Source organism: Rattus norvegicus, chromosome 9 (genome assembly GCF_021556685.1).
Source record: "Rattus norvegicus strain SHRSP/BbbUtx chromosome 9, alternate assembly SHRSP_T2T, whole genome shotgun sequence".
NCBI classification, from domain to species: domain Eukaryota; kingdom Metazoa; phylum Chordata; class Mammalia; order Rodentia; family Muridae; genus Rattus; species Rattus norvegicus.
In genome coordinates this window covers 98709910-98735004 of record NC_141542.1, presented here as the reverse complement: position 1 = coordinate 98735004, position 25095 = coordinate 98709910, and the positions used below count along the sequence as shown (strand labels likewise).

The 25095-nt window shown below is 47.3% G+C and overlaps 1 protein-coding gene across 1 annotated transcript in view; it reads left to right on the top strand.

Annotated features, from left to right (window-relative positions):
• Positions 1 to 5949: 5949 nt before the first annotated feature.
• Irs1 (insulin receptor substrate 1) overlaps positions 5950 to 25095 on the top strand; it is a 52819-nt gene continuing 33673 nt past the window's right edge. The window contains exon 1 of the mRNA NM_012969.2: positions 5950 to 10258. Within this exon, the coding sequence (NP_037101.2) occupies positions 6530 to 10237 (3708 nt within the window). The 5' untranslated portion in view covers positions 5950 to 6529 and the 3' untranslated portion in view covers positions 10238 to 10258. The remainder of the gene's footprint in view (positions 10259 to 25095) is intronic.

The following is a 25095-nucleotide window of genomic DNA, read 5'->3' as shown; positions in this document are numbered from 1 at the left end:
GTGTGTGTGTGGTGTGTGTGTGTGTGTTTCCACTGGGGCTTGAGCAACCTACCAGTGACCACTCCCCAAAATGAAAGTGACTCTCCTTTTCTCAGTAGCCATTTACTGTTGGTAGCTCCTCAGCTAGGAGTGGGAGCCGATGAGCCCTTCCCCACTCTGTGCTAAAATGTCAACTGGCTTGGCTTTGCGCTAGTAACCAAAGCTCCTGTGAGTTGTGTGAGAGTCACATCCTGAGGCCAGCAGTTCATCACTTCCTTTCCCACCACCTGCACTTACATTCCTTCTGCCCCCTCTTCCTAGACGCTTCCTGAGCCCTGAATGGTGAGAGGCTGATGCGGATGACCAACACACAGCTGAGCATCCAGAGTTATTTATATTCAGACATTTATGGCAAAAAAAAGTTTAAGGTCACTGAAGCAGACTTGTAACAGTTCCTGAAGGTCTAATCTGCATGCATCTTATAATGTCCCCATCTATATGGTTTTAGACATGGGCTAACCATTCATTGGTTTTCAAGTCTCAGCATTCCTTCAATCTCTGATAATGGAAGTGGGACTTGAAACAAGTCCACACTGACTCACGGAAGACTTTAGGAAAGGGGTGTGGGCTGGAGAAAGTTTTGATTTTAGTAACTGTCTAGGTGATTCTGACGTCAGAGATTCTGCCCAGAGTTATACTGGGACATTTCGATAAAATTCACATGCAATAAAAAAAAAAATCAGCAAACTATTCGAAAGGCAGTTTTGGGTATGGAATTTTAGTCTGTGTACACTGTAGCAGAACAAAAACAAATTAAGATACTGAGTGGAGCTGGCCTCATGCTCTGCCTCTGCTGGTAATCCCAGCTACTTAGGAGGGTGAGACAGATTGCAAACCTGATGTCTGGCCAATGAGGTCAAGGTCAGCAGGGAGTGAGACTCTGTTTCAAAAGAAAGAGTTACAAGAGAGCTGAGAACCCAGACATGAGACTCTGGGTTCAATTCCCGGTCCTGAGTTTTGGTGTTCCAAACACAAAGCCAAAAGAGTGACATTGTCTGAGCTACAGGAACGAATGACAAACTCTCCTCCATTAAAGACAACTGGAAAGAAATTAAAATATCACAGTTAAAATAAAGATGCACAGAAGGGCTGGAGAGACGGCCCAGTGGTTAAGAGCTGTTCATCCAGAAGACCGAGGTTCAGTGTCAAGCACCCACATGGTGGCTCACAACCATCTATAACTGCAGCTCCTGGGGTCTGATGCCCTCTTCTGGTCTTCATAGGTATCTTCACTGCAGGAAGTCACCCATGCTTACACACATGCGCAAATACAGTTCTGGAAAGATGCGAAGAAAATTAAAATCAAAGAGGAAGTAAAGGTTATTAGACAAATGTCGTGTATGGACTTCCCCCTGAAACACAGCACCAATCAGTGCAATTCCAGAAACGGAAGATCTAAATCATGGCATTGAGTTTTTACTTTTCCCTTTTTCCAAGTTCATCCATGTGCTTGTTTCCTGCTTTTACATAAACCAAATGATGAAAGTTTTGACGTTGTTGGAGGGATTAATACATTTCTGAAATCCTGGGTTAGCATTCAATACATTTGCCCTCCATGAATTCCCTGGGATACAGTGTGAAATCCAGAGCGGGAACAGAGATGGATTCTCACCAGCTGATTGCCAGTAATTGATTTTTTTCAAAGCTGCTATGAGATGCACCCAAGCGTAGGTCATTGCCTGCCTCACCCAGCTGTAGTGAACACAGAGATAGAGACCTTTATTAGGTAAGCTGTACGTCCCCGTAATTCGTTAGCAGCTAATTTAAAATGTCCCCTTTGTGTGTGAGCCAATATTGCTTAAAATTCTGTATAAGTTATAAGTAGGAGTCTCTTTATACTGCTTTAGATGAGGATATTTTTACTACATGTTGGTTTGGGACTTGGAGGAGGTCAGAAATCTGCGATATTTTAATTACATCTCGGAAAGAATAGCTCTCCATGCTTGATACCTGCGATTGAATAGAGAAGTCCCCAAACAGTGAGAGCTCAGTTAAGTAGAATGTTTATTGCCACGGTTCTCTTTGCGCATGCATCGAGCTGTGAAGTGAGTACCCGGCTTGCATTTCATAGCATCTCACTATTGCGGCTTTCATCCATCATCAGAAATAGGACTCCGTGGAGTCAGCAGCACAGCGAACATGGTAACTACAGGCCCCTTGCCTACCTCCCGGAACCTGCTGAAACCGGACCTTCATTTTAAAACATCCTGGGGCCAGAGAAGCCTCAATCTAGCAGATTCGGTTATTTTGTATCATTGATGCCAAAGTTGCAAGCATTTGTCCCCTATAGTTTGGGTGGCTTCGCAGAGGAGGCTTTCAAATATTCGTAACTATGTGCAGGTATATTAAAATAAATATAATCTTTCAATTAAAAAAATCCATAAGTTTTCATTTTCCTTCAAGCATTGTTTCAAATTGCCACAATAATCCGAGTTTCCGATTGTTTCTCTAGTGATGACCTATTTGTATTAAGGAATGTGTCTGCTGATATATATATTAAATATAATATATATTATATATAATAAATGACATTTTTCTATGATTTTCTTGGTAACATCATACACAGGCCATTTTCCCATTTTATCAGTAATTGTAGATATGTTAATAAAATATGCACCGACGACGTAAAATTTAAATTCTCACAATCAAGACTGTATTCAAGACATCAGTATGTCTTGAATTTAGTTCTGGCAGTGCTTCTAGTCGATGTTTTAAAACGCAGTCCGCTCTCCTTTATTCGTTTCAGATGTGGTTCCCAGCTGTCCTAGAGATGGCAGCATCGAGTAACTTATTTGGTAATAGGTTGCTTGCCTGCTCAGTGAATTTTCAGTTAGGTGTAAATTTTCATTACAATACACAAGACTGATTTAGCATAAGGTGACAGGATAATACCTGTATCCACTCAACATGACTTCACTCCGTTTCCACAAAAGTCTACCTTCCTTTTCTGTATGTTTACGTAAATCAAATGTGAATTTGCATTCCCAGAGTTATCTCAACCCGTGAATTAAAAAAAAAAGAAAAAGAAAAAAGAAAAAAAAAAAAAAAGAAAAGAACTGAACTTACTGTAGTACAATTTGAATATTAGCTGCCTTTAAGATTGGTGGTAAAAACTCAAGTGAGTAGTGTGTGTGTGGGTCTCTCTCTCTCTCTCTCTCTCTCTCTCTCTCTCTCTCTCTCTCTCTCTCTCTCTCTCTGTGTGTGTGTGTGTGTGTGTAACTAGGGATCCAATCCAGAGCCTTGGAGAACTCAAAACAGTTGTTCTGCTTCCTCCTCAGTCATAATAACATTACTTTCATATCATGAAATCTCTAACGTTCTGTGAAAATGACTTACAAAAATCTTCCAAATCAAATTGCTTTTGATGTTCGAGAAAATACTGTTTCTCTCATAGAGGTACGTCCTTTTTTCCTCCCTCCTTTTTGTTTGTTCTTGGTTGGTGACAGAGGGTTGGAAGTAATTTAAAAAGTGAAAGTCTGGATTTGAAGTGCCTTTCTACACACTGCGAGCCCCCCTTTGGACTAATCGAGACGAAGCAATTGTTTACCCCCCGCCCCCGCCACTGTTATTCTGCTACACTAACTTCAGACATCTCTAGTTGACATCCTTCCTCCCGCTAAAGCATTTCAAACCTTCAGAATCCTCTTCATTCTATTTCTGCCTCCGTACCTTTTCCAAATTACTCGCTATTTATAGCCTTCCTATAGTGGGCACGTGTGCCCGCATCGCCAAGCTGTCAGAGGCGGAAAATGTGGACTTTCAATTCAACGTGTGTACCAGACAACACATTAACCTGCATGATAAAGGAGGTGAAAAGAGAAACCGGAGGCTCTCAGGCTTTCCGGAGGAGGCGGCACCTACAGATGCGGGATACACCAATTCAAGTACTGCAAGCATCTGAATGGCGCCAGTGCCTACGTCTGTACCCTCACTCTTCCCTTTACCGCATCTGTGCAAGACGGGAAAGACAGGCAACTCCACCAATCAGCAGGCTGCCCCGGGAACTTCACCCCGCCTCTCTCCCCGCATTCTATTGAGGCGCGCTGCCCCCTTCCCCCGCCCCCTACTCCCGGTTAGGCAGTCTAGTGATTTGAGCATGCCCAGCACCTTTACCTCTGCGTCTCCCTGCGAACATCCTGCAGTGCCAGAGAGCTGGAGGCTGAGGGGGTTCCTGGCGTAGGAAAGGAGGCGGAAACCTAGAACCGCCCATGTCTAGAGTAGAATGGCTTTAAGCACCAACCTTTGTAGGTCTTTAATGCCGGTTGGGCTAGATAGGGACATCCTGCTTGATTTATAGGTCACCTTAAAAAAAAAAAACTTTGGGGAGCGTCTGCTTGTGGTGAGGCTGAGAAACTGGCTTTGCAACTAGGCTGCTGACCCGTTTTCATCAAGAAGAACCCATTTTCCTGTACAGCCTAGCCACTTATCCTTGTCTTCCGCTTATCCTTGTGGTCAAGGTTAAAAATGTATAGGGTCATCCAAGGCGCGGGCAACTATGAAACAAACATTTGCTGATACGTACACAGTAGGGGCTGGGCTTATGAACTCTGTGAAGGTCCTTTACATCTTAAAAAAATAAAATCGCAAATAGACTTAGAATGCGATAAGGAGCTCCTGGTATCCTCCGCCCCCCTCCCATCCTTTGCACCAATCCCTAAGTGTGAATCCCTGTTCACCTGCAGGAAGAGAGAGACATGGTGACATTTACATTTTATTTCCTTAGTGATCTGCGGTTCATAGTGCCAGGCGTGAGATCCCAGGTCTTGATTTCGAGAGACCCTAACCCAGCCAACAGTCATTGCCCTTGGGTGTCCCTCTCTGTTCCTTCCAGGTGCCTCGCCGCGGCACATATGAAGATTCAGGTGGAAGACTGGCCCAGAAGTCCTTTAGAAAACCTTACAAAAATGTAGATCTCCCTACCAGGGCCTCTCACCTAGACACTGACCTCCAGCTGCCTCCCGGGGGTCGCCTTTACCTGTTGGGTGAGAGCTAGCAGGTCACTTGCGCCCCCTCCACCCCAGCGCCTCCACCCCCTCGGGGCTCTGCAGCCGCAGTGCACCCCCTCTAACTGCCCCCTCCCTCACTCCTGCGTCTTCCCCAGACCGCCCCCTCCCGTTTTCCCAGACTCCCCTCCTGCTTTCCGGTAGCCACCCAAACACGCCCGCCCTCCCGCCGCGGGGATTCCTGCGGGCCGGGGGCGCCCTGGGTGGCGCGGGCCTGGGAGGCGCAGCGCCCCGGGCTCTGTCGGCCACGCAGGGGCGCTGCCCGAGCGCTGCAGTAAAGGGCCAGTGCGGGCGCCTCTGCGGCACGGCCGGGGGGTGGAGAGGGGCGGGCGTGGGGCGGGCTCGGCCCGGAATGTAGAGCAAGCAGGGAGAGGGAGAGAGACCCGGGCTGGAGCCTCCCGGCGGCAGCCCGGCTGCAGAGCGCAGAGGCTCCGTCACGTGTTTTGCTCCTCTGGAGTGAGACGGCGGCGCGGTCTGAGGAGGGCCGGCGCGCGGTGCCAGCCGCCGCTTGTTTTGGTTGGGGCTCTCGGCAACTCTCCGAGGAGGAGGAAGAAGGAGGAGGGAGAAGGAGGAGGGAGGAGGAGAGAAGTAACTGCGGCGGCTGCGCCTCCCGAGGACCGGGCGTCTTCCCCGATCTCTTCCCAAACCTCCTCCCCCCCCCCGCACTCCCCTCGCCTCCCTCCCTCGTCCCCTCCCCTCCTCCCTTGCGGACTGGAGCTAGGGGCAGGGATGAGCCTGTCCCTCTGGACCGTCCCCTGCTCCCCCAGCTGCCCAGTAGCGTTGCGCGTGGAAAAGCCACTTTCCCCGCCCGCCGAGATGGGCTCGAGTGCGGGCTGCAGAGGACGCGTCCTCGGGCGGCAGCAGCAGCAGCAGCAACAGCCGCAGCGCCGCGGTCTCTGCGATTGAGCTGGTATTTGGGCGGCTGGTGGCGGCGGGGACTGTTGGAGGGTGGGAGGAGGCAGAGGAGGAGGAGGAGAAGGAGGAGGAGGGAGAACCCCGTGCAACGTTGGGACTTGGCAGCCCGCCTCCCCCTGCCCAAGGATATTTAATTTGCCTGGGGAATCGCTACTTCCAGAGGGGAACTCGGGAGGGAAGGAGCGCGCGCCTGGAGGGCCAAGCGGGGACTCCTCCGGTCGTCTCTGCCTCCCTGCATCGGACTCTACCAGGGGCGGCAAGGGATGCACCATAGCTCCTTCTCTGCTGCAAGGACTGGGGGAGACTTAGTCCTCGGAAGATTGCGGCTGCACTCACCCTAGACCCACTGCCTTTCCCTCTGGGCATGAAACGCCCTTAAACTCGGATCAGGCTATCTTCCTTTGGCGCAGCTACCTCGTCCTTCGGCTGCCCCTCCCCAGCGCCAGGAACGGCGTGAATTTCGGAGTCAGGGTTTCTGCTTGCTTCCTCCAGCCCGGAGTGCATGTGCGGGGCCGCACCGAGAAGCCACCCCTCACCCAGTTTTTCGACACCTCCCTCTGCTCCGCAGCAGCATGGCGAGCCCTCCGGATACCGATGGCTTCTCAGACGTGCGCAAGGTGGGTTACCTGCGCAAACCCAAGAGTATGCATAAGCGCTTTTTCGTGCTGCGGGCGGCCAGCGAGGCCGGGGGCCCGGCGCGCCTGGAGTATTATGAGAACGAGAAGAAGTGGCGGCACAAGTCGAGCGCCCCCAAACGCTCGATCCCCCTCGAGAGCTGTTTCAACATCAACAAGCGGGCTGACTCCAAGAACAAGCACCTGGTGGCTCTCTACACCCGAGACGAACACTTTGCCATTGCGGCGGATAGCGAGGCTGAACAAGACAGCTGGTACCAGGCTCTTCTGCAGCTGCATAATCGGGCAAAGGCCCACCATGACGGGGCTGGAGGAGGCTGCGGTGGTAGCTGCAGCGGCAGCTCTGGCGTCGGAGAGGCAGGGGAGGACTTGAGCTATGACACGGGCCCAGGACCCGCGTTCAAGGAGGTCTGGCAGGTTATCCTGAAACCCAAGGGCTTAGGTCAGACAAAGAACTTGATTGGTATCTACCGCCTCTGCCTGACCAGCAAGACCATCAGCTTTGTGAAGCTCAACTCTGAGGCTGCCGCTGTGGTGCTGCAGCTGATGAACATCAGACGCTGTGGCCACTCAGAGAACTTCTTCTTCATCGAGGTGGGGCGGTCAGCTGTGACCGGGCCCGGCGAGTTCTGGATGCAAGTGGATGACTCCGTGGTGGCCCAGAACATGCATGAGACCATTCTAGAGGCCATGCGGGCCATGAGCGATGAGTTTCGCCCGCGCAGCAAAAGCCAATCTTCATCCAGTTGCTCCAACCCCATCAGTGTTCCCCTGCGCAGGCACCATCTCAACAATCCTCCGCCCAGCCAAGTGGGGCTGACTCGGAGATCTCGAACTGAGAGCATCACTGCCACCTCCCCTGCCAGTATGGTGGGTGGGAAACCAGGTTCCTTCAGGGTGCGTGCCTCCAGCGATGGCGAAGGCACCATGTCCCGTCCAGCATCAGTGGATGGCAGTCCTGTGAGCCCTAGCACCAACAGGACCCACGCCCATCGGCATCGAGGCAGCTCCAGGTTGCACCCCCCACTCAACCACAGCCGCTCCATCCCTATGCCTTCTTCACGATGCTCCCCTTCAGCCACCAGCCCAGTGAGCCTGTCATCCAGTAGTACCAGTGGCCACGGCTCCACTTCAGACTGTCTCTTCCCGAGGCGCTCTAGTGCTTCCGTGTCCGGTTCTCCTAGCGATGGCGGTTTCATCTCTTCTGATGAGTATGGCTCTAGTCCCTGCGATTTCCGAAGTTCCTTCCGCAGTGTCACCCCAGATTCCCTGGGCCACACCCCACCAGCCAGGGGTGAGGAGGAGCTGAGCAACTATATCTGCATGGGTGGCAAGGGAGCCTCCACCTTGACAGCTCCCAATGGTCACTACATTTTGTCTAGGGGTGGCAACGGCCATCGCTACATCCCAGGTGCTACCATGGGGACAAGCCCGGCGCTGACTGGAGACGAAGCCGCTGGTGCAGCAGATCTGGATAACCGGTTTCGGAAGAGAACTCACTCGGCTGGCACGTCCCCCACCATATCCCACCAGAAGACCCCCTCGCAGTCCTCAGTGGTTTCTATTGAGGAATATACAGAGATGATGCCCGCTGCCTACCCACCAGGAGGTGGCAGTGGAGGCCGACTGCCCGGCTACCGGCATTCCGCCTTCGTGCCCACCCACTCCTATCCCGAGGAGGGTCTAGAGATGCACCACTTGGAACGTCGTGGGGGCCACCACCGTCCAGACTCCTCCAACCTCCACACCGATGATGGCTACATGCCCATGTCTCCCGGAGTGGCTCCAGTGCCCAGCAACCGCAAAGGAAATGGGGACTATATGCCCATGAGCCCCAAGAGTGTATCTGCCCCCCAGCAGATCATTAACCCCATCAGGCGCCACCCACAGAGAGTGGACCCCAATGGCTACATGATGATGTCTCCCAGTGGTAGTTGCTCTCCTGACATTGGAGGTGGGTCTTGCAGCAGTAGCAGCATCAGCGCAGCCCCTTCTGGGAGCAGCTATGGGAAGCCATGGACAAACGGAGTAGGGGGGCACCATACCCATGCCCTTCCCCATGCCAAACCTCCTGTTGAGAGCGGTGGTGGTAAGCTCTTGCCTTGCACTGGTGACTACATGAACATGTCGCCAGTGGGAGATTCCAACACCAGCAGCCCCTCAGAATGCTACTATGGCCCAGAAGATCCCCAGCACAAGCCTGTCCTCTCCTACTACTCATTACCAAGGTCCTTTAAGCACACCCAGCGCCCTGGGGAGCCAGAGGAGGGTGCCAGGCACCAGCATCTTCGTCTCTCTTCAAGCTCTGGACGCCTTCGCTATACCGCAACTGCCGAAGATTCCTCCTCTTCCACCAGCAGCGACAGCCTGGGTGGGGGTTACTGTGGGGCTAGGCCAGAGTCTAGCGTCACACATCCCCACCACCATGCCTTGCAGCCCCATCTGCCTCGAAAGGTAGACACAGCTGCACAGACCAACAGCCGCCTGGCTCGACCCACAAGGCTGTCCTTGGGGGATCCCAAGGCAAGCACTTTACCCCGGGTACGAGAGCAACAGCAGCAGCAGCAACAGCAGCAGCAGTCTTCCCTGCACCCTCCCGAGCCCAAAAGCCCAGGAGAATATGTGAATATTGAATTCGGGAGTGGCCAGCCAGGCTATTTAGCTGGCCCTGCAACTTCCCGTAGCTCCCCTTCAGTTCGATGTCTACCCCAGCTCCACCCAGCTCCCAGAGAAGAGACTGGCTCGGAAGAGTACATGAACATGGACTTGGGGCCAGGCCGGAGGGCAACCTGGCAGGAGAGTGGTGGAGTTGAGTTGGGCAGAGTAGGCCCTGCACCTCCAGGGGCTGCTTCCATTTGTAGGCCAACCCGGTCGGTGCCAAATAGCCGTGGTGATTACATGACCATGCAGATAGGTTGTCCTCGTCAAAGCTATGTGGATACCTCACCAGTGGCCCCAGTCAGCTATGCTGACATGCGGACAGGCATTGCTGCAGAGAAGGTGAGCCTGCCCAGAACCACAGGAGCTGCCCCCCCTCCATCCTCCACAGCCTCTGCTTCTGCTTCTGTTACACCTCAAGGGGCCGCTGAGCAGGCCGCTCACTCTTCCTTGCTGGGAGGCCCTCAGGGACCTGGGGGCATGAGCGCATTCACCAGGGTGAACCTAAGTCCCAACCATAACCAGAGTGCCAAAGTGATTCGTGCAGACACTCAAGGCTGCCGGAGGAGGCACAGCTCCGAGACCTTCTCGGCGCCTACGCGGGCTGGCAACACAGTGTCTTTTGGAGCAGGGGCTGCAGGAGGGGGCAGCGGTGGTGGCAGTGAGGATGTGAAACGCCACAGCTCTGCATCCTTTGAGAATGTGTGGCTGAGACCCGGGGATCTAGGGGGAGCATCCAAGGAGTCGGCTCCAGGGTACGGGGCTGCCGGGGGATTGGAGAAGAGTCTTAACTATATAGACTTGGATTTGGTCAAGGATGTTAAGCAGCACCCTCAAGACTGCCCCTCTCAACAGCAGTCCCTGCCACCCCCTCCCCCTCACCAACCCTTAGGCAGCAATGAGGGCAGCTCCCCAAGACGCTCCAGTGAGGATTTAAGCACCTATGCCAGCATCAACTTCCAGAAGCAACCAGAGGACCGTCAATAGCTTAACTGGACGTCACAGCAGGTGCGTTTTATGGTGGCAAAGTCAGAAGACAAAAGTGCTTTTTTACCATGTGGGTGGGGGGAGCTTGAGTTCTGTTCTTTTCCCTCTTTCCCTTCTCACTCCTTCCCACAGTGTCCTTGGGGAGGATATACTTTCAGGAGGTGGGGGTGTGTGGGTCAGGGGACACAGATGCTCACCTCACAATGACACCTGGCAGATAGTCAAAGAAACCTGTCGGGAGCAGCCACAGAAGGGCTTCTGTATGTGAGAATTCCCAAGTGTAGTACTCGCTGAGGCATTTTAAGACTTACATTCTATAAAACCAGTCCTGAGGTTTGACGGGTTCCTTCTTTGCAGTCATTCTCTTCGTCTCAAAGTTTTCTTTTGACTGAATAGTAAGGCTAGCCCTTAGCAGGGACAGTTCTACCAAAAACACTTGCTAATCCAGAGGCTAAAAAGCCCTTGTTTTAAGGTCCTTTCTCGGAGTTCTGAAGGGCAAGCATACTGAGTGGCTATGTGCACTTTTGTTTTGTGATTTCACAGTACCAAAGTAGTTGTAAACATCAGTGACTTTTATTCAGGCTCTCTTAAAAAGGATTAACAAGAGCTTTTTAGGCCCGAGTATTTGTAGAGAAATTCTTACCTATCTCTGATCTCCAAAGAAAATAATTGTGGGGCACATTTTCTTTTTGTTCTTGTACTAGGTTTCATGAAATGTTTTGCACACATGGACCTACCATCTTGCAGGCATGGCTGCTTTTGTACAGAATATGCAATAAACACCATGTGCCTGGGACCCATTATGAGTTAAGAGTTTTGGGACTTCTCCCTGGCTTGTCTGCCCTGTAGTTTCTTTTCTTGTACTGAGGCATCACACATACCATTTGGGGCTACTGTACATTTTTTCTGTAAAATTGCTTAACATTTCTCTAGTGAAGTGAACAGGCATTTGGTCAGGGGGAAGAGGGTGTTTGTTCTAGTGTATGTTGAATGATGGGGCAAATCCGTGTATTCTCCGTTTGTTTTTATTTAAGTTTATGACTAGATGCCTCAGAGATGTTGAAAGTTGGCTTTAGGTCATCGGTGGCCAATGCTATATTGAAAATGAGGAACATTTGTAAAAGGAAGTCAGCCCGTCTTTCTGTGAGTCTATTTTCTGGTGGTCATTGTGGGTAGAGGAGAGGAGTGTCAATCCCAGATAATGTGATGAGTTGGCAAATCAGAAGTTTCCAGAATTGGAAGCAGTTTATTCTGAAAAACTGATTACCTCATGAATTTTATAAATGCTTCATAGGAAGAGCACTGAAAAATATTTATTCTTCTTAATAAGACTCTTTGTAAGACATTGTGCCTTGGGTTTTTATCAATAGGAAATAATAATAAAGAATAGAAGGAATAATAAAGTGATTACGTGGTCAAAATGGTCCTGATTCTGCTTCCAGCACTTATCATTCTCTATTTTGTAGGACCAAATGGAGGTACATGAGCATTAAAACGCAAGTTTCATGTGATATGTTAAGAAAGCACTTATTGCATTTGCTATTTATTTCCAGGTTTGCTTCCATCACTGGGACGTAGAGATTTTTTTTTTTTTATTGCATTGTTTGCCAACAGAAAATTCTTGGTTGTTTCTAACGTGGGTTTTGAGGGTTGAGACTCCTGCAGTACTTGCATTGTAAACTGCTTACCTCATAAAGTAGGAGGAACCTGAAGCAAACAGATCCCGTAGAACAGGAGGTAAAGGAAGAAAAGAACTCCCTCCCCTCGTTTACTTTCTTACTTGTTATACATTTTGGTTCACGAAATAGAATAAGCAGTGTTTTGTCTTTTGAAGACATGAAATGACCAAACAGTATCCTCACAGTTTTAAAAGGAGATTTAAAAATATACTTATGTAGAGAATACGCGCGCGCGCGCGCACACACACACACACACACACACACACACCACACACAAACACACACACACACACACCACACACACAAACACACACACCACACACACACAAACACACACACAAACACACACACACAAACACACACACCACACACACACAAACACACACACAAACACACACACCACACACACACAAACACACACACCACACACACACAAACACACACACCACACACACAAACACACACGCACACACACACAAACGCACACACACACAAACACACACACACACACACACACACACACACACACACACACACTACAAATCCTTCCCCTCCCAGAACTCTAATGATCAGCATCTCAGCATTTCTTAGGGAAAATATGATAATCCAGAAAAATCAGTCCTGTCTGTTAACAGTGCTGGAATAACAGTAGATCATGCTTTGCCAAATGCCAGAAGCAGACTTCTAGAGTGTGTATCTAAGTTTTAAGCATGTGTGTGTTGTGCCCTTTAAGCAGAGCACCTAGTGTTACCTGGTGCAGTACACCCTCAGTCATGCTTGTTTTTGCTAAGTTTAAAGGTTTTGTTTGCTAGTCAGTTAGCATCGGAGGCTGAGCGGGATCAGATCTGCCAGTGGCAAACAGCTTCTGCTCACAGTGACTTATCAGTTAGCTATTTTAACTTCCCCTGACATTGCTGTTGCTGCTACTTCGCCCGTCTTAGGGGAAAAAAAACAAAAGAAAACAAAACAAAAAAAAAACAAAAAAACCTGAAACAAGGTTAAAGGAATACAGCTGCCACAAGGGGTGTGAGTGTGCCAGCGTTCTCAGATCCCCTCTTTTAAACATCTCGGCTTGTTTACTTTGTTTCAATGTCAGCTCAAGGAGAGTCATTTGTGAAGCATTTAGCTCCCTTGCTCAGGATTTGACTGACTGAACAACAACCTTTTCTGTGTCTCTTCTCTGATGCATGTCAGGGTCACCTCCAACTTAGTTCTGAACTGCTAGATTGGGTTGTGGAAAGATTACTCCCCCTCCCCCCCCCCAATTCCCTTTGTCCCCACCTCCTAGTGCATGGTCCAGGCATTAGTACAGTCATTGTGGCCTACTGTCTGTACCCGGTTAACCCAGAGCCCAAAGTGGAAAGCTAAAAGGACCCCCTGGGCCTCAGCATGCCTGTCTAAATACCTTTAACCAGTATTTGCCTTAGATTTGACTTTACTGTTGAAAGTGAGGCTTGGCAGACAGATCACACTTTTGCTGACACAGACTGGAGTCATCCCTCCGGGATCCTTTTTTTTTTTTTTTTCCCTTCCTATTATCCTTTTGTCAAGGCCCCCCCATAAAAAGAGAACTTTACCATTCGTTTCTGTCCCTGTTTTTCCTTACTACGACCTCCAGGATTCCATGCCTCCACAGCTGCCTCTCTTTCCCCCCCTTTCCGCGATGCTCCCCGCCCCCTGGCCTTTGGAGCTGGCGCGGACCCGCGAGCCCTGGCACTTTCCCTTTTCCCGGGTCACCTCCGCTTCCTGCCTGCCCCCCTCTTTGCTTGGCTCTGGGCTCCCCCCTTCCAAGAGCCCTCCCGCCCCGGGTGGGAGAGACAGCGGCGAGGAGGCCTCCAGGCTCCCGCCCTCGCCTGGCTCGGTCCTCGCGGGACCGGCCCCTTCCCAGGCCTCGAGGTTGGCTGTAGCAGCCGAGCCTCCGCCCCTCAGGCCGGTGGGCTGGACGCTGGGTGCCGATTGGCTCTTGCAAGAGCCAATCAGCATGAGTGATGACCGGGGCGGGGGAGGCAGGGGCCTCGCTGGGAAAGCTCGCTCACCCTTGTGGGTGGGTGCAGCAGAGCTCATCTAGGTCCTCCGGTCCCCAAGTCTAAGATGTGATGTGCTCCATCTCTATTGCATCTCTGCCAGACTCATAAGAATGAAAAAGACTCCGCAGCGGGCAGATGGAGGCCGGAAATACCGCGCTTCCTCTTCGTTTTAATTGAGAAAAAAAAAATCAGGACGCGACCATGTGACATGCCCCATTTTGTTTTCCTCCTGTCTTTACTATGGTTTACTACGACGCCGTTCCTTCATCTTCCCATCTCCAGTCTGCACGCCGGAGCGAGCGGCAGACAGCACGTGGTGTGGGATTGACAGGGCTGGATCGTGGTTCTCATATTTATGTCTTGAGCTAAAAGGGAGGAGAAGGAGACACAAGGTTGTTAAGGGGTCATTCGGAGAAAAAGTCTTTTTCCTTGAAAGAGCCCGAGGCTCTTTCCAGTATCTAACAATATACACTTTATTGAGCACCTGCTGTTTACAAAGCACAAGGGCTGGATAAGATCAAGGAAAATTGATTCTCCCCACCCTGCTTGTGAGGGAACTCAGGAGTGTAGGCTACGGCTTGCACATTGTGTCTTCTGAATCATTAGAAACATTAGAAGACTATAGTGTGCCCCTTTACCAAGATTGTGAAAGAGTGGGTGTGTTTTTCAAACATTTGTTTTTGGCCAGTGACATCTCATCAGTGCAGCCTGGGCTGGTTTTAAGACTTCTTCTAATTGTACTATGCCCTCATAAATTTTTTTTTCATGAGATGTGTTATTGGTATAGGGAATGGAAAAGATACTAAAGGAAGAACACAGGAAATCTATAAAAGTATTTTCTCCTTTCCCTAGTCTCAAAAGTGTTTCTCAACAGCCAGCATCCTTCTTCGTCTCTGACTCCTAAGCCACTCGGTACTGTTTTTCTAAGATGCCCATGGAAAAAACACAGTTAAAAAGCAGTATAAGGACAGCTCTGGTGTGAAAGGACTCAGGTTTCTTGAGAGCAGCAGACAAGAGTTACTGCAGCATCTAACTTTTTATTTCCTGCTTATGTTTTTAAAAATACATGTCTATGTAGCAACCTTCTGTTTGAATACCTCTAATATTGCCTTACAGAAAAGAACTTGAGCTCCAAACCAGCATGCTTTTTTTGAAAATCTTTTTTCTTCTAGTTTATCAAAATTCCTGGAAAATCACTTTGTGCTATCCTGAATGAGGCAATGGAAAATCCAAGCTGCTCCCGGGAGTGAGATCTTGAGTTCTAGCCTCGTGACCTTGATCGAGTCACTTAGTTTCCCTGGGTCTGTTTCCTCATCAGTAACTGGAGAAGTTTGTTCCACATTGTTCTAACCTTCTTTGCAGCTCTAAACATAGGGATGTTTTGGAGCAAGTGACTGATCCTCTTTAATGAGTCATCTGTACTGAGCATGCTTCTCCAGAAGCAGTAGTTGGGGCCATGGTAAAGTGCTTTGGACGTCCTCATCATTTCTTTTCTTACCTACATGTCCCATCTTCCGTCTGGGCATATGGAGGCCTGCAGGATGGCTCTTTGAGTTAGGATTGGTTTTTTGACCTTTCTTATTTGGAAAGAGCACTCTCATGCTAAGTCTTCTGGTTGTATTTATCTACACGTTTGGAGTCATCTCCAGACTGGCTTGGTCTCCTCACATCTCGTTTAAAAATAAATTATCTCAGGGGTATGCAAGTCATCTGCAGTTTTCTGCTTACTCAGGTCACCTATCAGGAGCATCCCATTCTGCAGTCAGGCTGTAACCAATGTAGACCTGTGATACTGTTCAACATTTCTTCTGTTGAGAATGTCCCCCTTCTTGTCATTTTTATGGGTAGTGTTTCTTCTTTGTAGCATCGGAATTCTCCAGTGAGAAACCCATTCAAGAGAGTGGACAAGAAACTTGAGAACCCCACCTGAGAGCTGTGGGCTATTTTACTATATGGGATTTTTTGTTACAATTTAATTTTTCCCTGTTAGACATATGAAACAGTTTCTTTTCCTATGGGTAAAATGTGTGCTAACCCAGGACTTTAGAATTTAGAATGTGCTTTAGAATCTTGGAGTGGTGAGCTGAGCTGTTAATATATGTATTCTGTTGACCGACCCAACAATAGCTTGATTTTGGAGTTTTCAATATATTCAGAGGCTCCCATGATAGTCACATCTCTACATGGGCTTCATAAATGACTAGAATGATAGTCTGTATACTTTTCACTTAAAACTATTTTCCAATATTCCTACTATAGTCAGATTTCTTTCTTCTCCTCCTCTTTTGATAATGTTATGCCTGAAACATGTTATAAAGCACACTCGCAAGGAGGTGTTTTGTTTGTTTGTTTTAGCAAAATCACACCTTAATGCTACATACTATAATTCTGGTCTAATGAGAAACCCTTCAGGAACTGAGTAGAAGGCTATTTGAAGTGACAGGCTCAGAAGCATCATCAGTTGGCATCGACTTTGTCTTATAGAAATGGCCATGTCTTTCCCAATCTTAATTCACAGAAAAAGGCAAATGACCAGGAGGCTAGGCCAAGTTACTTGCCAGCCACAGTGAAAGAGTTCTCTTCCGTTTTGGTAAGACTCTTGCTACAGGCTGCACTCTCTCCTGTTTGTTAAAGTAGATCTGGCTCAATGTATGCTTTCCGTGAGTCACTGATCTTTGGATAACAGGGTTTTAAAAATCATGGGTTTATGTAGACAAGGCTGTGTGCATCCTTTTCAGGCCTTGGGCTGCGTCTTCATTCCTGATGGCAGGTGAATGCAACACTGAGGCCAGAGGTTAACTTAATTATGTCAGTCTTCCGCAGAGAGGGACCTAGTGGCTTCACTCCTGTATGCCAAGTGCTTCTTTGCCTGTGCTGAGCTGTCTCCAGTGTTCCCTGGACCACTTCATGTTTTAATCTTGTTTCTGGCAGTTCCGTGTTGTGTGTGTATCCTCCTGGCCCATTGTCTGTTTGACCAAGTGTTCTCTGATGCGCCGTCTCTGCTCTACCTTGACATAATCAGGTCACACTGCTATCAGTACTGTTTAGTCTTCAGAATTTTAAAGTAACCAAAGAGCTGTGGTTTCATTTCAAATGTATGTTGTATGGCAAACACATTGTGTCTTGCATTGAAAGTTCTAACTCTTGCTTTCAGGAAAGGCGTAGAACATGTTCAATTGTTTTAAAAATCGATGTAAAAAAAAAAAAAGATAGCAGTGGGGCCAAACCTGAGGGCTTGGTGAGTGGAAAAGGTGTTTGGTGCTTGTTGTCCAACAGATGACCCCTGTTTAAGAGCTGGAACCCACGGTGGTAGGAGAGAATCGACTTCCAAAAGTTATCCTCTGACCTCCACACACGCACTTGCTCTCACACACAGACAGACAGACAGACAGACAGACAGACAGACACATACCCCATACATATACAACACAATAAGAAAATAACAAATTTACTACTAATAAGAAGCTGATGCTTACAGGCCATTAGAAGACTTGTGTAGCTCAATTGACATTCATCTGATCTCCAAAGATCGCCCCACTGTTCATTCTTAACCTTTTTGGAGGCCTCAATGTATAAATACACTTGCATTTCATGACTTGTGGAGATGATCAGATCTTAGCTGCTCTCTCTCTCTCTCTCTCTCTCTCTCTCTCTCTCTCTCTCTCTCTCTGTGTGTGTGTGTGTGTGTGTGTGTGTGTGTAGAAGAGTTTGATGTAGGGCATCTTCTTTAATGGCTCTCCAAGAATGGAGTTCACTGAGTTAGCTTGAGTAGATGCTCAGCAAGCCCCAGGCATGCTCCTGTCTCTGGCTTTCCTGCACAGAGATTCTAGGCTTGTCTTGCTTCTTTCCCACGAGTACTGGGGGCTCAAACTCAGGTCTTCATTCTTGTGCACAAGTGCTTTGTCAACTGAAGTGTCTCCCCAGCCCCAATAACCAGAAGATCTTTAACAACTCTGGTGTAGTCTTAAAAACTACCTATTTGCCAGTCTCAACAGAAATTGTTTGCTGTCAGCCACACAGGCCCCTGGCCACACCTGCTCTTCCTTCCTCCTTTCTTCTTCCTCGGCAAACACCATTGAGCGCTAGTACATTTCAACTTGTTCACCTTCTATTACTAGTGGGTGAGGCTAGACCCGTGGCTATAGAGAAGACCATGGGAAGAAGAAACCCCCAAAGCAGTTACCAAATTTCTTTTGACAAAATTCATCTGGGACGAAGAAAAGTTAAAACTCTGAATGTATAATCCATGGAAACAGCAGTTTTCGTAACTCTGGAGGACAAAAGCATTAGAGTTTAAGGGCCTTTTTAAAACAATTGAAATAGCCGTGACGTTCCTGCCTGGCAGCGAAACAAGATCCTTGGTTACTTGCTGTGACTGCTGAGCCTGTCATTTAAAAGAATGGCTCCTCCTCAAGCAGCCAGGAGGAAAGCAAGGGACAGGTATCTTTGGTTTGGACCTTTAGTCCAAATGAAGCAGGAGGGAGAGGGTCCAGCCTGAAGTGAATAGAGCTTGTAAGTGGGACCTGTTATTGGTTGGTTGGTCTTGGGAAGCAGGATGCAGAGGAATCCTTTGGATCTTAGCTTTGTTATCAAGGGGCTCCTCCCCTCCTTCAGGTGGGGTTGTGTTGTTTTGTTCTGTTCTGATTTCAGTCCTGTAATCCTCTGGACTGTGCTTGCTTCTGGTTGGGAATGCAATGTCCTTCGAGATTTTCATCCCTCTCTATTATTTTTAAATATGTGGTAGTTTCCCCGTGAAGCTAAAAGAGAATGTATTGCCCAGGTTTCGTCAGGCATCTCTGGGCCTACTCAGATGATTTGTTTGTTTACTTTTATCTCTAAATATTTTAAATACTAACATGGAAAGTGATATTTCATTGTGGCATTTTCGTGTGTGTGTGTGGTGTGTGTGTGTGTGTGTGTGTGTGTGTGTGTGTGTGTGTGTGATTATACTTTGTTCTTACCCATACCCTTCTCAGGCTTTCCTTCTCCATCTTCCTGCCTACCTCTTCTTGGTCCCCTGCCTCTTCGCAAGTAGTTCCCCGTCTACTTACATGTTACGTGTATTCTATTATGCTCTTTCTCTTCTCACCTCTCTCTCCTTCCTTCTCTACTTTATAGCTTGTTTCACTTAGCACGATGACCTCCAGTTCCATTATCTGTTGCTTTGGTGATAGACATGGTTGTGGTTCTCTTCTTTAGCTGCTGTAAATAGTGCAACAGGAAGCACGAGTGTGCAAGTATCTCTGTGGTATATTGACTTGAGTCCTTTGGGTTTGTACCCAGGAGAGGTATGGCTGGGTCATACAGAAGTCCTATTTGTAGCTTTTAGAGGCACCTCCAAACTGACTTCCATAGTGCTGTATCCATTCACATTCTCACTAGTAATATATATGATTTCTTTTCCTCTTTCTCCACATCCCCAACAACACTTGAGTCATTTGTTCTCTTGGTGGTAGCCATTTGGGCTAGCTGAGATGGAATGTCAATGTAGTTCTCATCTGTGTTTCTCTGATGGATAAGGGTGTTGAACACTGTTTCAAATATGCGTTGGCCAGTTGTACTTCCTTTGAGAACGTCCTATTCAGTTCCTTGACCCATTTATTGACTGAATTCTTTTTTGCTTTTAATGTTTCCAGTTTTTTATACAGTCACGATTAACTGTCTGTTTATAGTTGATAAGGTCCACCCCTCTCATTTTATAGGCTTTCTTTTCCCTCTGATGTTTGTTCCCTCTGTTGTGAGGCGCACTGTTTTTAAAGTTGAGACATGCTGGAGTGATGCCTCTGCAGTTAAGAGCACTGCTTCCTCTTCCACGGGACCTGAGTTTAATTCCTAGCACTCACAAGGCAGATAACAACCAACCATAACTCCAGTTTTAAGGGATCTGATGCCATCTTCTGGCCTCTGAGGGCACTGCATGCCTGTGGGGCACACACACACACACACACACACACACACACACACACACACACACATCCTGGCAAAACATCCATATTCATTAAACTACATGCATCTCTTTAGAAATTAAGATATGTCATATGTTTACATACTTTAATTTCAAGCGTTTTCTTTTTTTCCTTTCCAATTGCTTCATCCATGCTCTCTTCTTGGGGCCACCAATACCATTTGCTTTTGTTTATCTTCCAGAGTTGAACTATCTGTACAGACTCACTTGAATTTTTAGGCACAGAAAGTTTCTAGAGATTGTCTTTAGTCTGGTTAAGAAACAGTCAGCTTCTCCGGTGTTGAGAAGAAAGATCCCTAAGTTTCCAAACACTAAAATTACAAATGTAGTGTTGCCACTGTTCTTTCTTTGATTACTTGCCTGGTAGTACTCATGCTTCTGCTGCTCCTCGGCTGGAATGGACTGTAATTTTTCTCTGTGTAATGCGGTAAAACTAAGTGCAAAGGTTAAGATTCCCGAGGAGGCTTTATGGGCACAAGGGATCATATTTTTGAGAGTTGGAGAGACATGGTGCTTTTTACTGCAATCTTTTTCTCTTGTCTCAGGCTCTGGGAGCAGTGTGTTTTAAGCATACAACTTCACTCCCATGGTTGAATTCTTTTACCTCAGTGATCTTATCTTAGTATCTCCAAGGAACCAGAGTGGAATGTAGAGTGTCTCTCCTATCCCCAGTGATAAATTGCTCAAACAGCTTCTAATTTGAACCAAAGTGAGATTTATCTACTGTTCAAAACATACATGACTGACATCCGTCTTTTTTTTTTTTTTTTTTTCGGAGTGTGGTGCAGGACAATTATGTTAGAAATGAGATGGCTTATGTTACAAAATAGAAACTTTCAAGAATATGAGAACGAAAGCACGGTATTTCTCCAGTGCTTATCACTGTGTGCTCACCTTTGCTGACATTTCCTCGCAAAAATATACTCATGGTAATTGCGTTCATTTTCTTCTAGCCGTCTGGAATAAGTAGGAGTGAAAAGTCTTACATGTGAAATTATGTGTTTTCTTGGATATGATATAGGTGTTGTTTAGTTTTTTGGAGTAAAACAAACCATTCTAAAGCCAGATTCATTAAAATATCAAATATTTATTAAGTCTCAGTCCTGTGGGCTGCTGTTTTTGGCTAGGCTCTGCTGGGCAGTTCTTTTGCCTGTCTGCCTGGGTTGTCTGAGGTGAGTTGGGAGTCATCCTTCTTCAAATGATGCTCCAGGTTGTACTTCTCACTGCTAGGGCCATGTGCTTAGCGGAGACTAGCAGGGACTTCTGGTATTAGGCAGATTCGTAGACAAGGGAAGCAATACTTGAGCATAAAGACCTCCATGCCTCTAGCTACCCTGTCTATCACTTTTGCTCCTGTCCTGTTTTCTAAAGCCTAAGTCCCACTTAACTTTTAAATTGTTCCTTTTGTGTCTGTATAGCATGTATGTATGTATGTATGTATGTATGTATGTATGTATGTATATGCATACAGTGTGTGCATGGATGCATATGTTTGTATGTTTGTATGTGTTTGCGGTAGCATATAGAGGTCAGAGGACAGCCTCGAGTGTTAGCTTATACCTCCCTTGTTTGAGATAGAGTCAGACAGGGTCTCCTTGTTGTCCTTTGCAGTGTATGCAGGCTAGCCCGTCTATGAACTTCCTGCCTCATTCACCCTCCCATCCTGCCTCAGAAGAACAGGGTAGCTCTCAATACAGCCCAACCCAAAATTAGAAAATTATTTAAAACTTATGAGGTTTTTGTTTTTCAGTGTGTGTGTGTGTGGGGGGCTTGTTTGTACAATTATAGCACATGCACTTTGTAGATGACAACTTGTGTTACAAACTTGCAGACAGCCCTCGGGTGGCTGGCACAGGACCTAAGAGCCAAGGTGTCCTTGGAAGGGAACCTAAAGGCAGAGACCATCTTCCCCTCTTCCTTCCCTCTCCCCTTCCCTTTTCTCCTCTCCCTCCTCCCCTCCCATTTCTAGTGGCTGACCTGCAGACTCAGGAAGCTGGACCAGATGAGAACTGGCAGGGTAAGGGACCAGATTATACAGGGAGAGGCGGGAGGCAAGGGCTGTAAAGGGGACTTTTAAATGCTTTGGAAGAGTTTTCCCACCTGAGCCTCAGTGTGGATTGTGGCAGTAAGGAGGGTTTGTTGAGTCTCACCCAGGGCAAATACTTTCCTGAACACTGCCCAGCCCTCCCAACAGTCACTGTTTACATTTTTCTCTTACCAGAATCACAAATGCCTTAAATGTTCTCGAGGTCAGAGAACAAAACAAAACAGGATGCTGTGGGAGGAGAGGGGTCCTTAAAGTTTTATGCGCAGCTAGTCGAACTGGTGCTATTTATGTTGTGGTTTTGGTGGCTCCCATCCACCCAGCCCCATACCGCCCACCACGAACCGCCATTTGCCTACCAGCCCCACTCCCTCCCAATCCCAACACACCTTTTGAATCTCAGCTAAGCAATAACTCCCTTTCAAAACAGGTCCCCCCATCCCACTTAAGCTAAGAAATCTGTGTGAATAGCCTATCTTTAAAAGAATGCATAATGAAATAATTGCTGAGGCTATTAGAATACCTTGGAAATCACTGGGGATATATTTAAAACCTTCTCTGGGAGAGGGAGAGAGAGGGAAAGAAGGAGAGAGAGAGAGGGAGAGAGAGAGAGAGAGAGAGAGAGAGAGAGAGAGAGAGGGAGGGAGAGGTTTGTGTTTGGGGGTTGGGAAGAAAGTTAAGTTAGGAGGTGGGAACGAGAGTGTAATGAAAAGGTAGCATTCCTAAAAGTAGGTCTTTAAAAACTATTTTGTAGCCTAAGCCTTTGGTCCTTCACAAGTCCCTACAAGGGACGACCTTCAGCAAGTGTGCAGGCTTGTCTCTCTGCCTTTGAACTGGGTGAAGAATGTGTCTCGAGATGGAAAAATGAATGGCTGGTGCTTTTAGCCTGCAGCGTGAAACTCGCTGGAGGAATGTCTTTATGTTTTCAAAGTCTGCTTCCCACTCCGGTGTATTAGATGGGCACTTGAAAAGTGTCCTTGCACTGTCAAGCAAGCCACACACACACACACACACACACACACACACACACACACACACACACACACAAGCCACCAAATTTGAGTTCATTCACTGGTTCCTTTTAGGTGGACTTTTTAATCAGTCTGCTTTGCCTTCGTTATAAAAATAGTGCTTCATTTGGCTCCCTCTACACCCCACTGATAGTATTTACTGTTATTCATAGAGCAGGGACCTTCAGGTCCCCCTCCCCCTCTCCATGAGGGATATATATATATATAAATAATGACAGAAGTACTTAGAAAACATCATTGATCTAAAATGTTCTGAATGGATTTCCAGCATAAGTAAATTGGTTTATAAAATGTAAGGTAGAAAAGAATACATTTAAATGACCAGAAGGGCAGAGTAATATTTTATGTTTGAGGTTCAGGCATCTTCAGCTCCAGCTGCTCTTACAGAAAGACCTCCCTGTCCTGAGTTAAAGGGACAGCTCTTATCCTTGTGTGGCTGCAGGCCTCCAGGCTTTTCTTCCTGAAAGTTGTGAGCTGTGTATGAGTGGGCTCCATTGTCCAAGTCGGTGCTCATAAAAATCCCTTGTTAAGTTGAAAACTTGTCATCAACAGTTCCCAGAGGAGCCTTTGATCACAGAAGAGGAAGGAAGGGTTTAGGAAAATCCCTAAGAGAAACCAATCGTGGGACGATGTTTTAGAGACCCTAAAACACTTCATTTGTAAGACATTGAAAAATTAAAATTAGATTTAGTAGTATCATATGTATTACATGTAGGCAAAACTATGATAGTCTTAAGGTCTGATATAGATGTGAAAATGTGGATAATTTCTTTTATAAATATTTTATTTGAAATTGCAGTGCATCTTTTCTCCCGTGTTGGGGGGTATGTGTATATATGGTCTCATGTGGTGTGTGTGTGTGTGTGTGTGTGTGTGTGTGTGCGCGCGCGCGCGCTCGCGCACTCGCGTGTAGACTAGCTGACCAGTAAGCCCCAGGATCCCTCCCATTTCTGCCTTCTCAGTACTGGAATTGCAGATACAGCCTGCCGTGCTGTACTTTTTCTGGATGCTGAGGATCCAAACACTGGTTCCCATGCGTGTGTGGCAAACATTTTACAGACTGAGCCATCTCCTCAGCCCCTACACTGTATCTTAAAGTCCTGGAGACTTCTTCTGTTTCCCAAACCATTCATTTGAAGATTGACAGAAACTCTGCTGTGTTGTGACAAGATTTATTCCTCAGCTCCAACAGCAGTTCATCAGCGTGTATTCTATTAATATAGCTCTTCTGATGTTAATTGTAGCTCACTGATCTAGGTCATAGCACAGTGGGTTTTTTTTTTCCACTGAGGTTTAAGACAGATCAGAAGCCCTGGGAGTGGCACACACGTCTTTAATCCTATCACTCTGGGGATAGTGGCAGGTGGACCTCTGTGAGTTGGGTGCTACCTTGATCTAGATAGTCCCTGGGCAGCCAGGGGTACACAGTGAGACCCAACCTCAGAATACAAGCACATAGAAAGATATCAAACGTAATGAAAAAAATTACTTTAGAAGTAACAGTTGTATCAGTTTCTTCTGTTTTTCAATTATTCAGTTTGTAACTCATAAGCCTACTTCTCGTATGTCATTTTGCTTCATTCCTTTTGGGTATAGTATTGCCAATTAGACCCTCAGCTAAAATATGTGGGGAAGGCTGGGCAAAGCTGCGAAACTTAAATGAATCCACTTGGCAGTATGGCCAGTGTTAGCATAAAGCGTTTTCCTTGGGTTCAGGAAATGGATCCCAATTGCTAAGATGTGAAGCTTTCCACTTTTGTTCCCTAGAATTCAATTCTGTGTTTGCCTTTGAAGTTCAGTGAGTAACATGTCCAAAGGAATGCAAGTGTGTGCTAGGCTCAATTGATAGCTGTTACAGCAATTCTTTCATAAAACATTATTTGAGGGCTGAGTCTGGTGGTCCAAGCCCAAATCCCAGCGTTTGAGAGTTAGAAGTAGGTGGATCTCTATGAGTTCCAGACCAGCTTGATCAACATCGTGAGTTCTAGACCAGCCAGGGTGAGTCCCTAACTCAAAAATGGCCAGTAAACACCAAAGTAAAGAATTCAAAATAGCTTTAGGAAGTCCCTGAAACCGATCAGATTCATTTGGCATTTCGGATATGAAAACTAA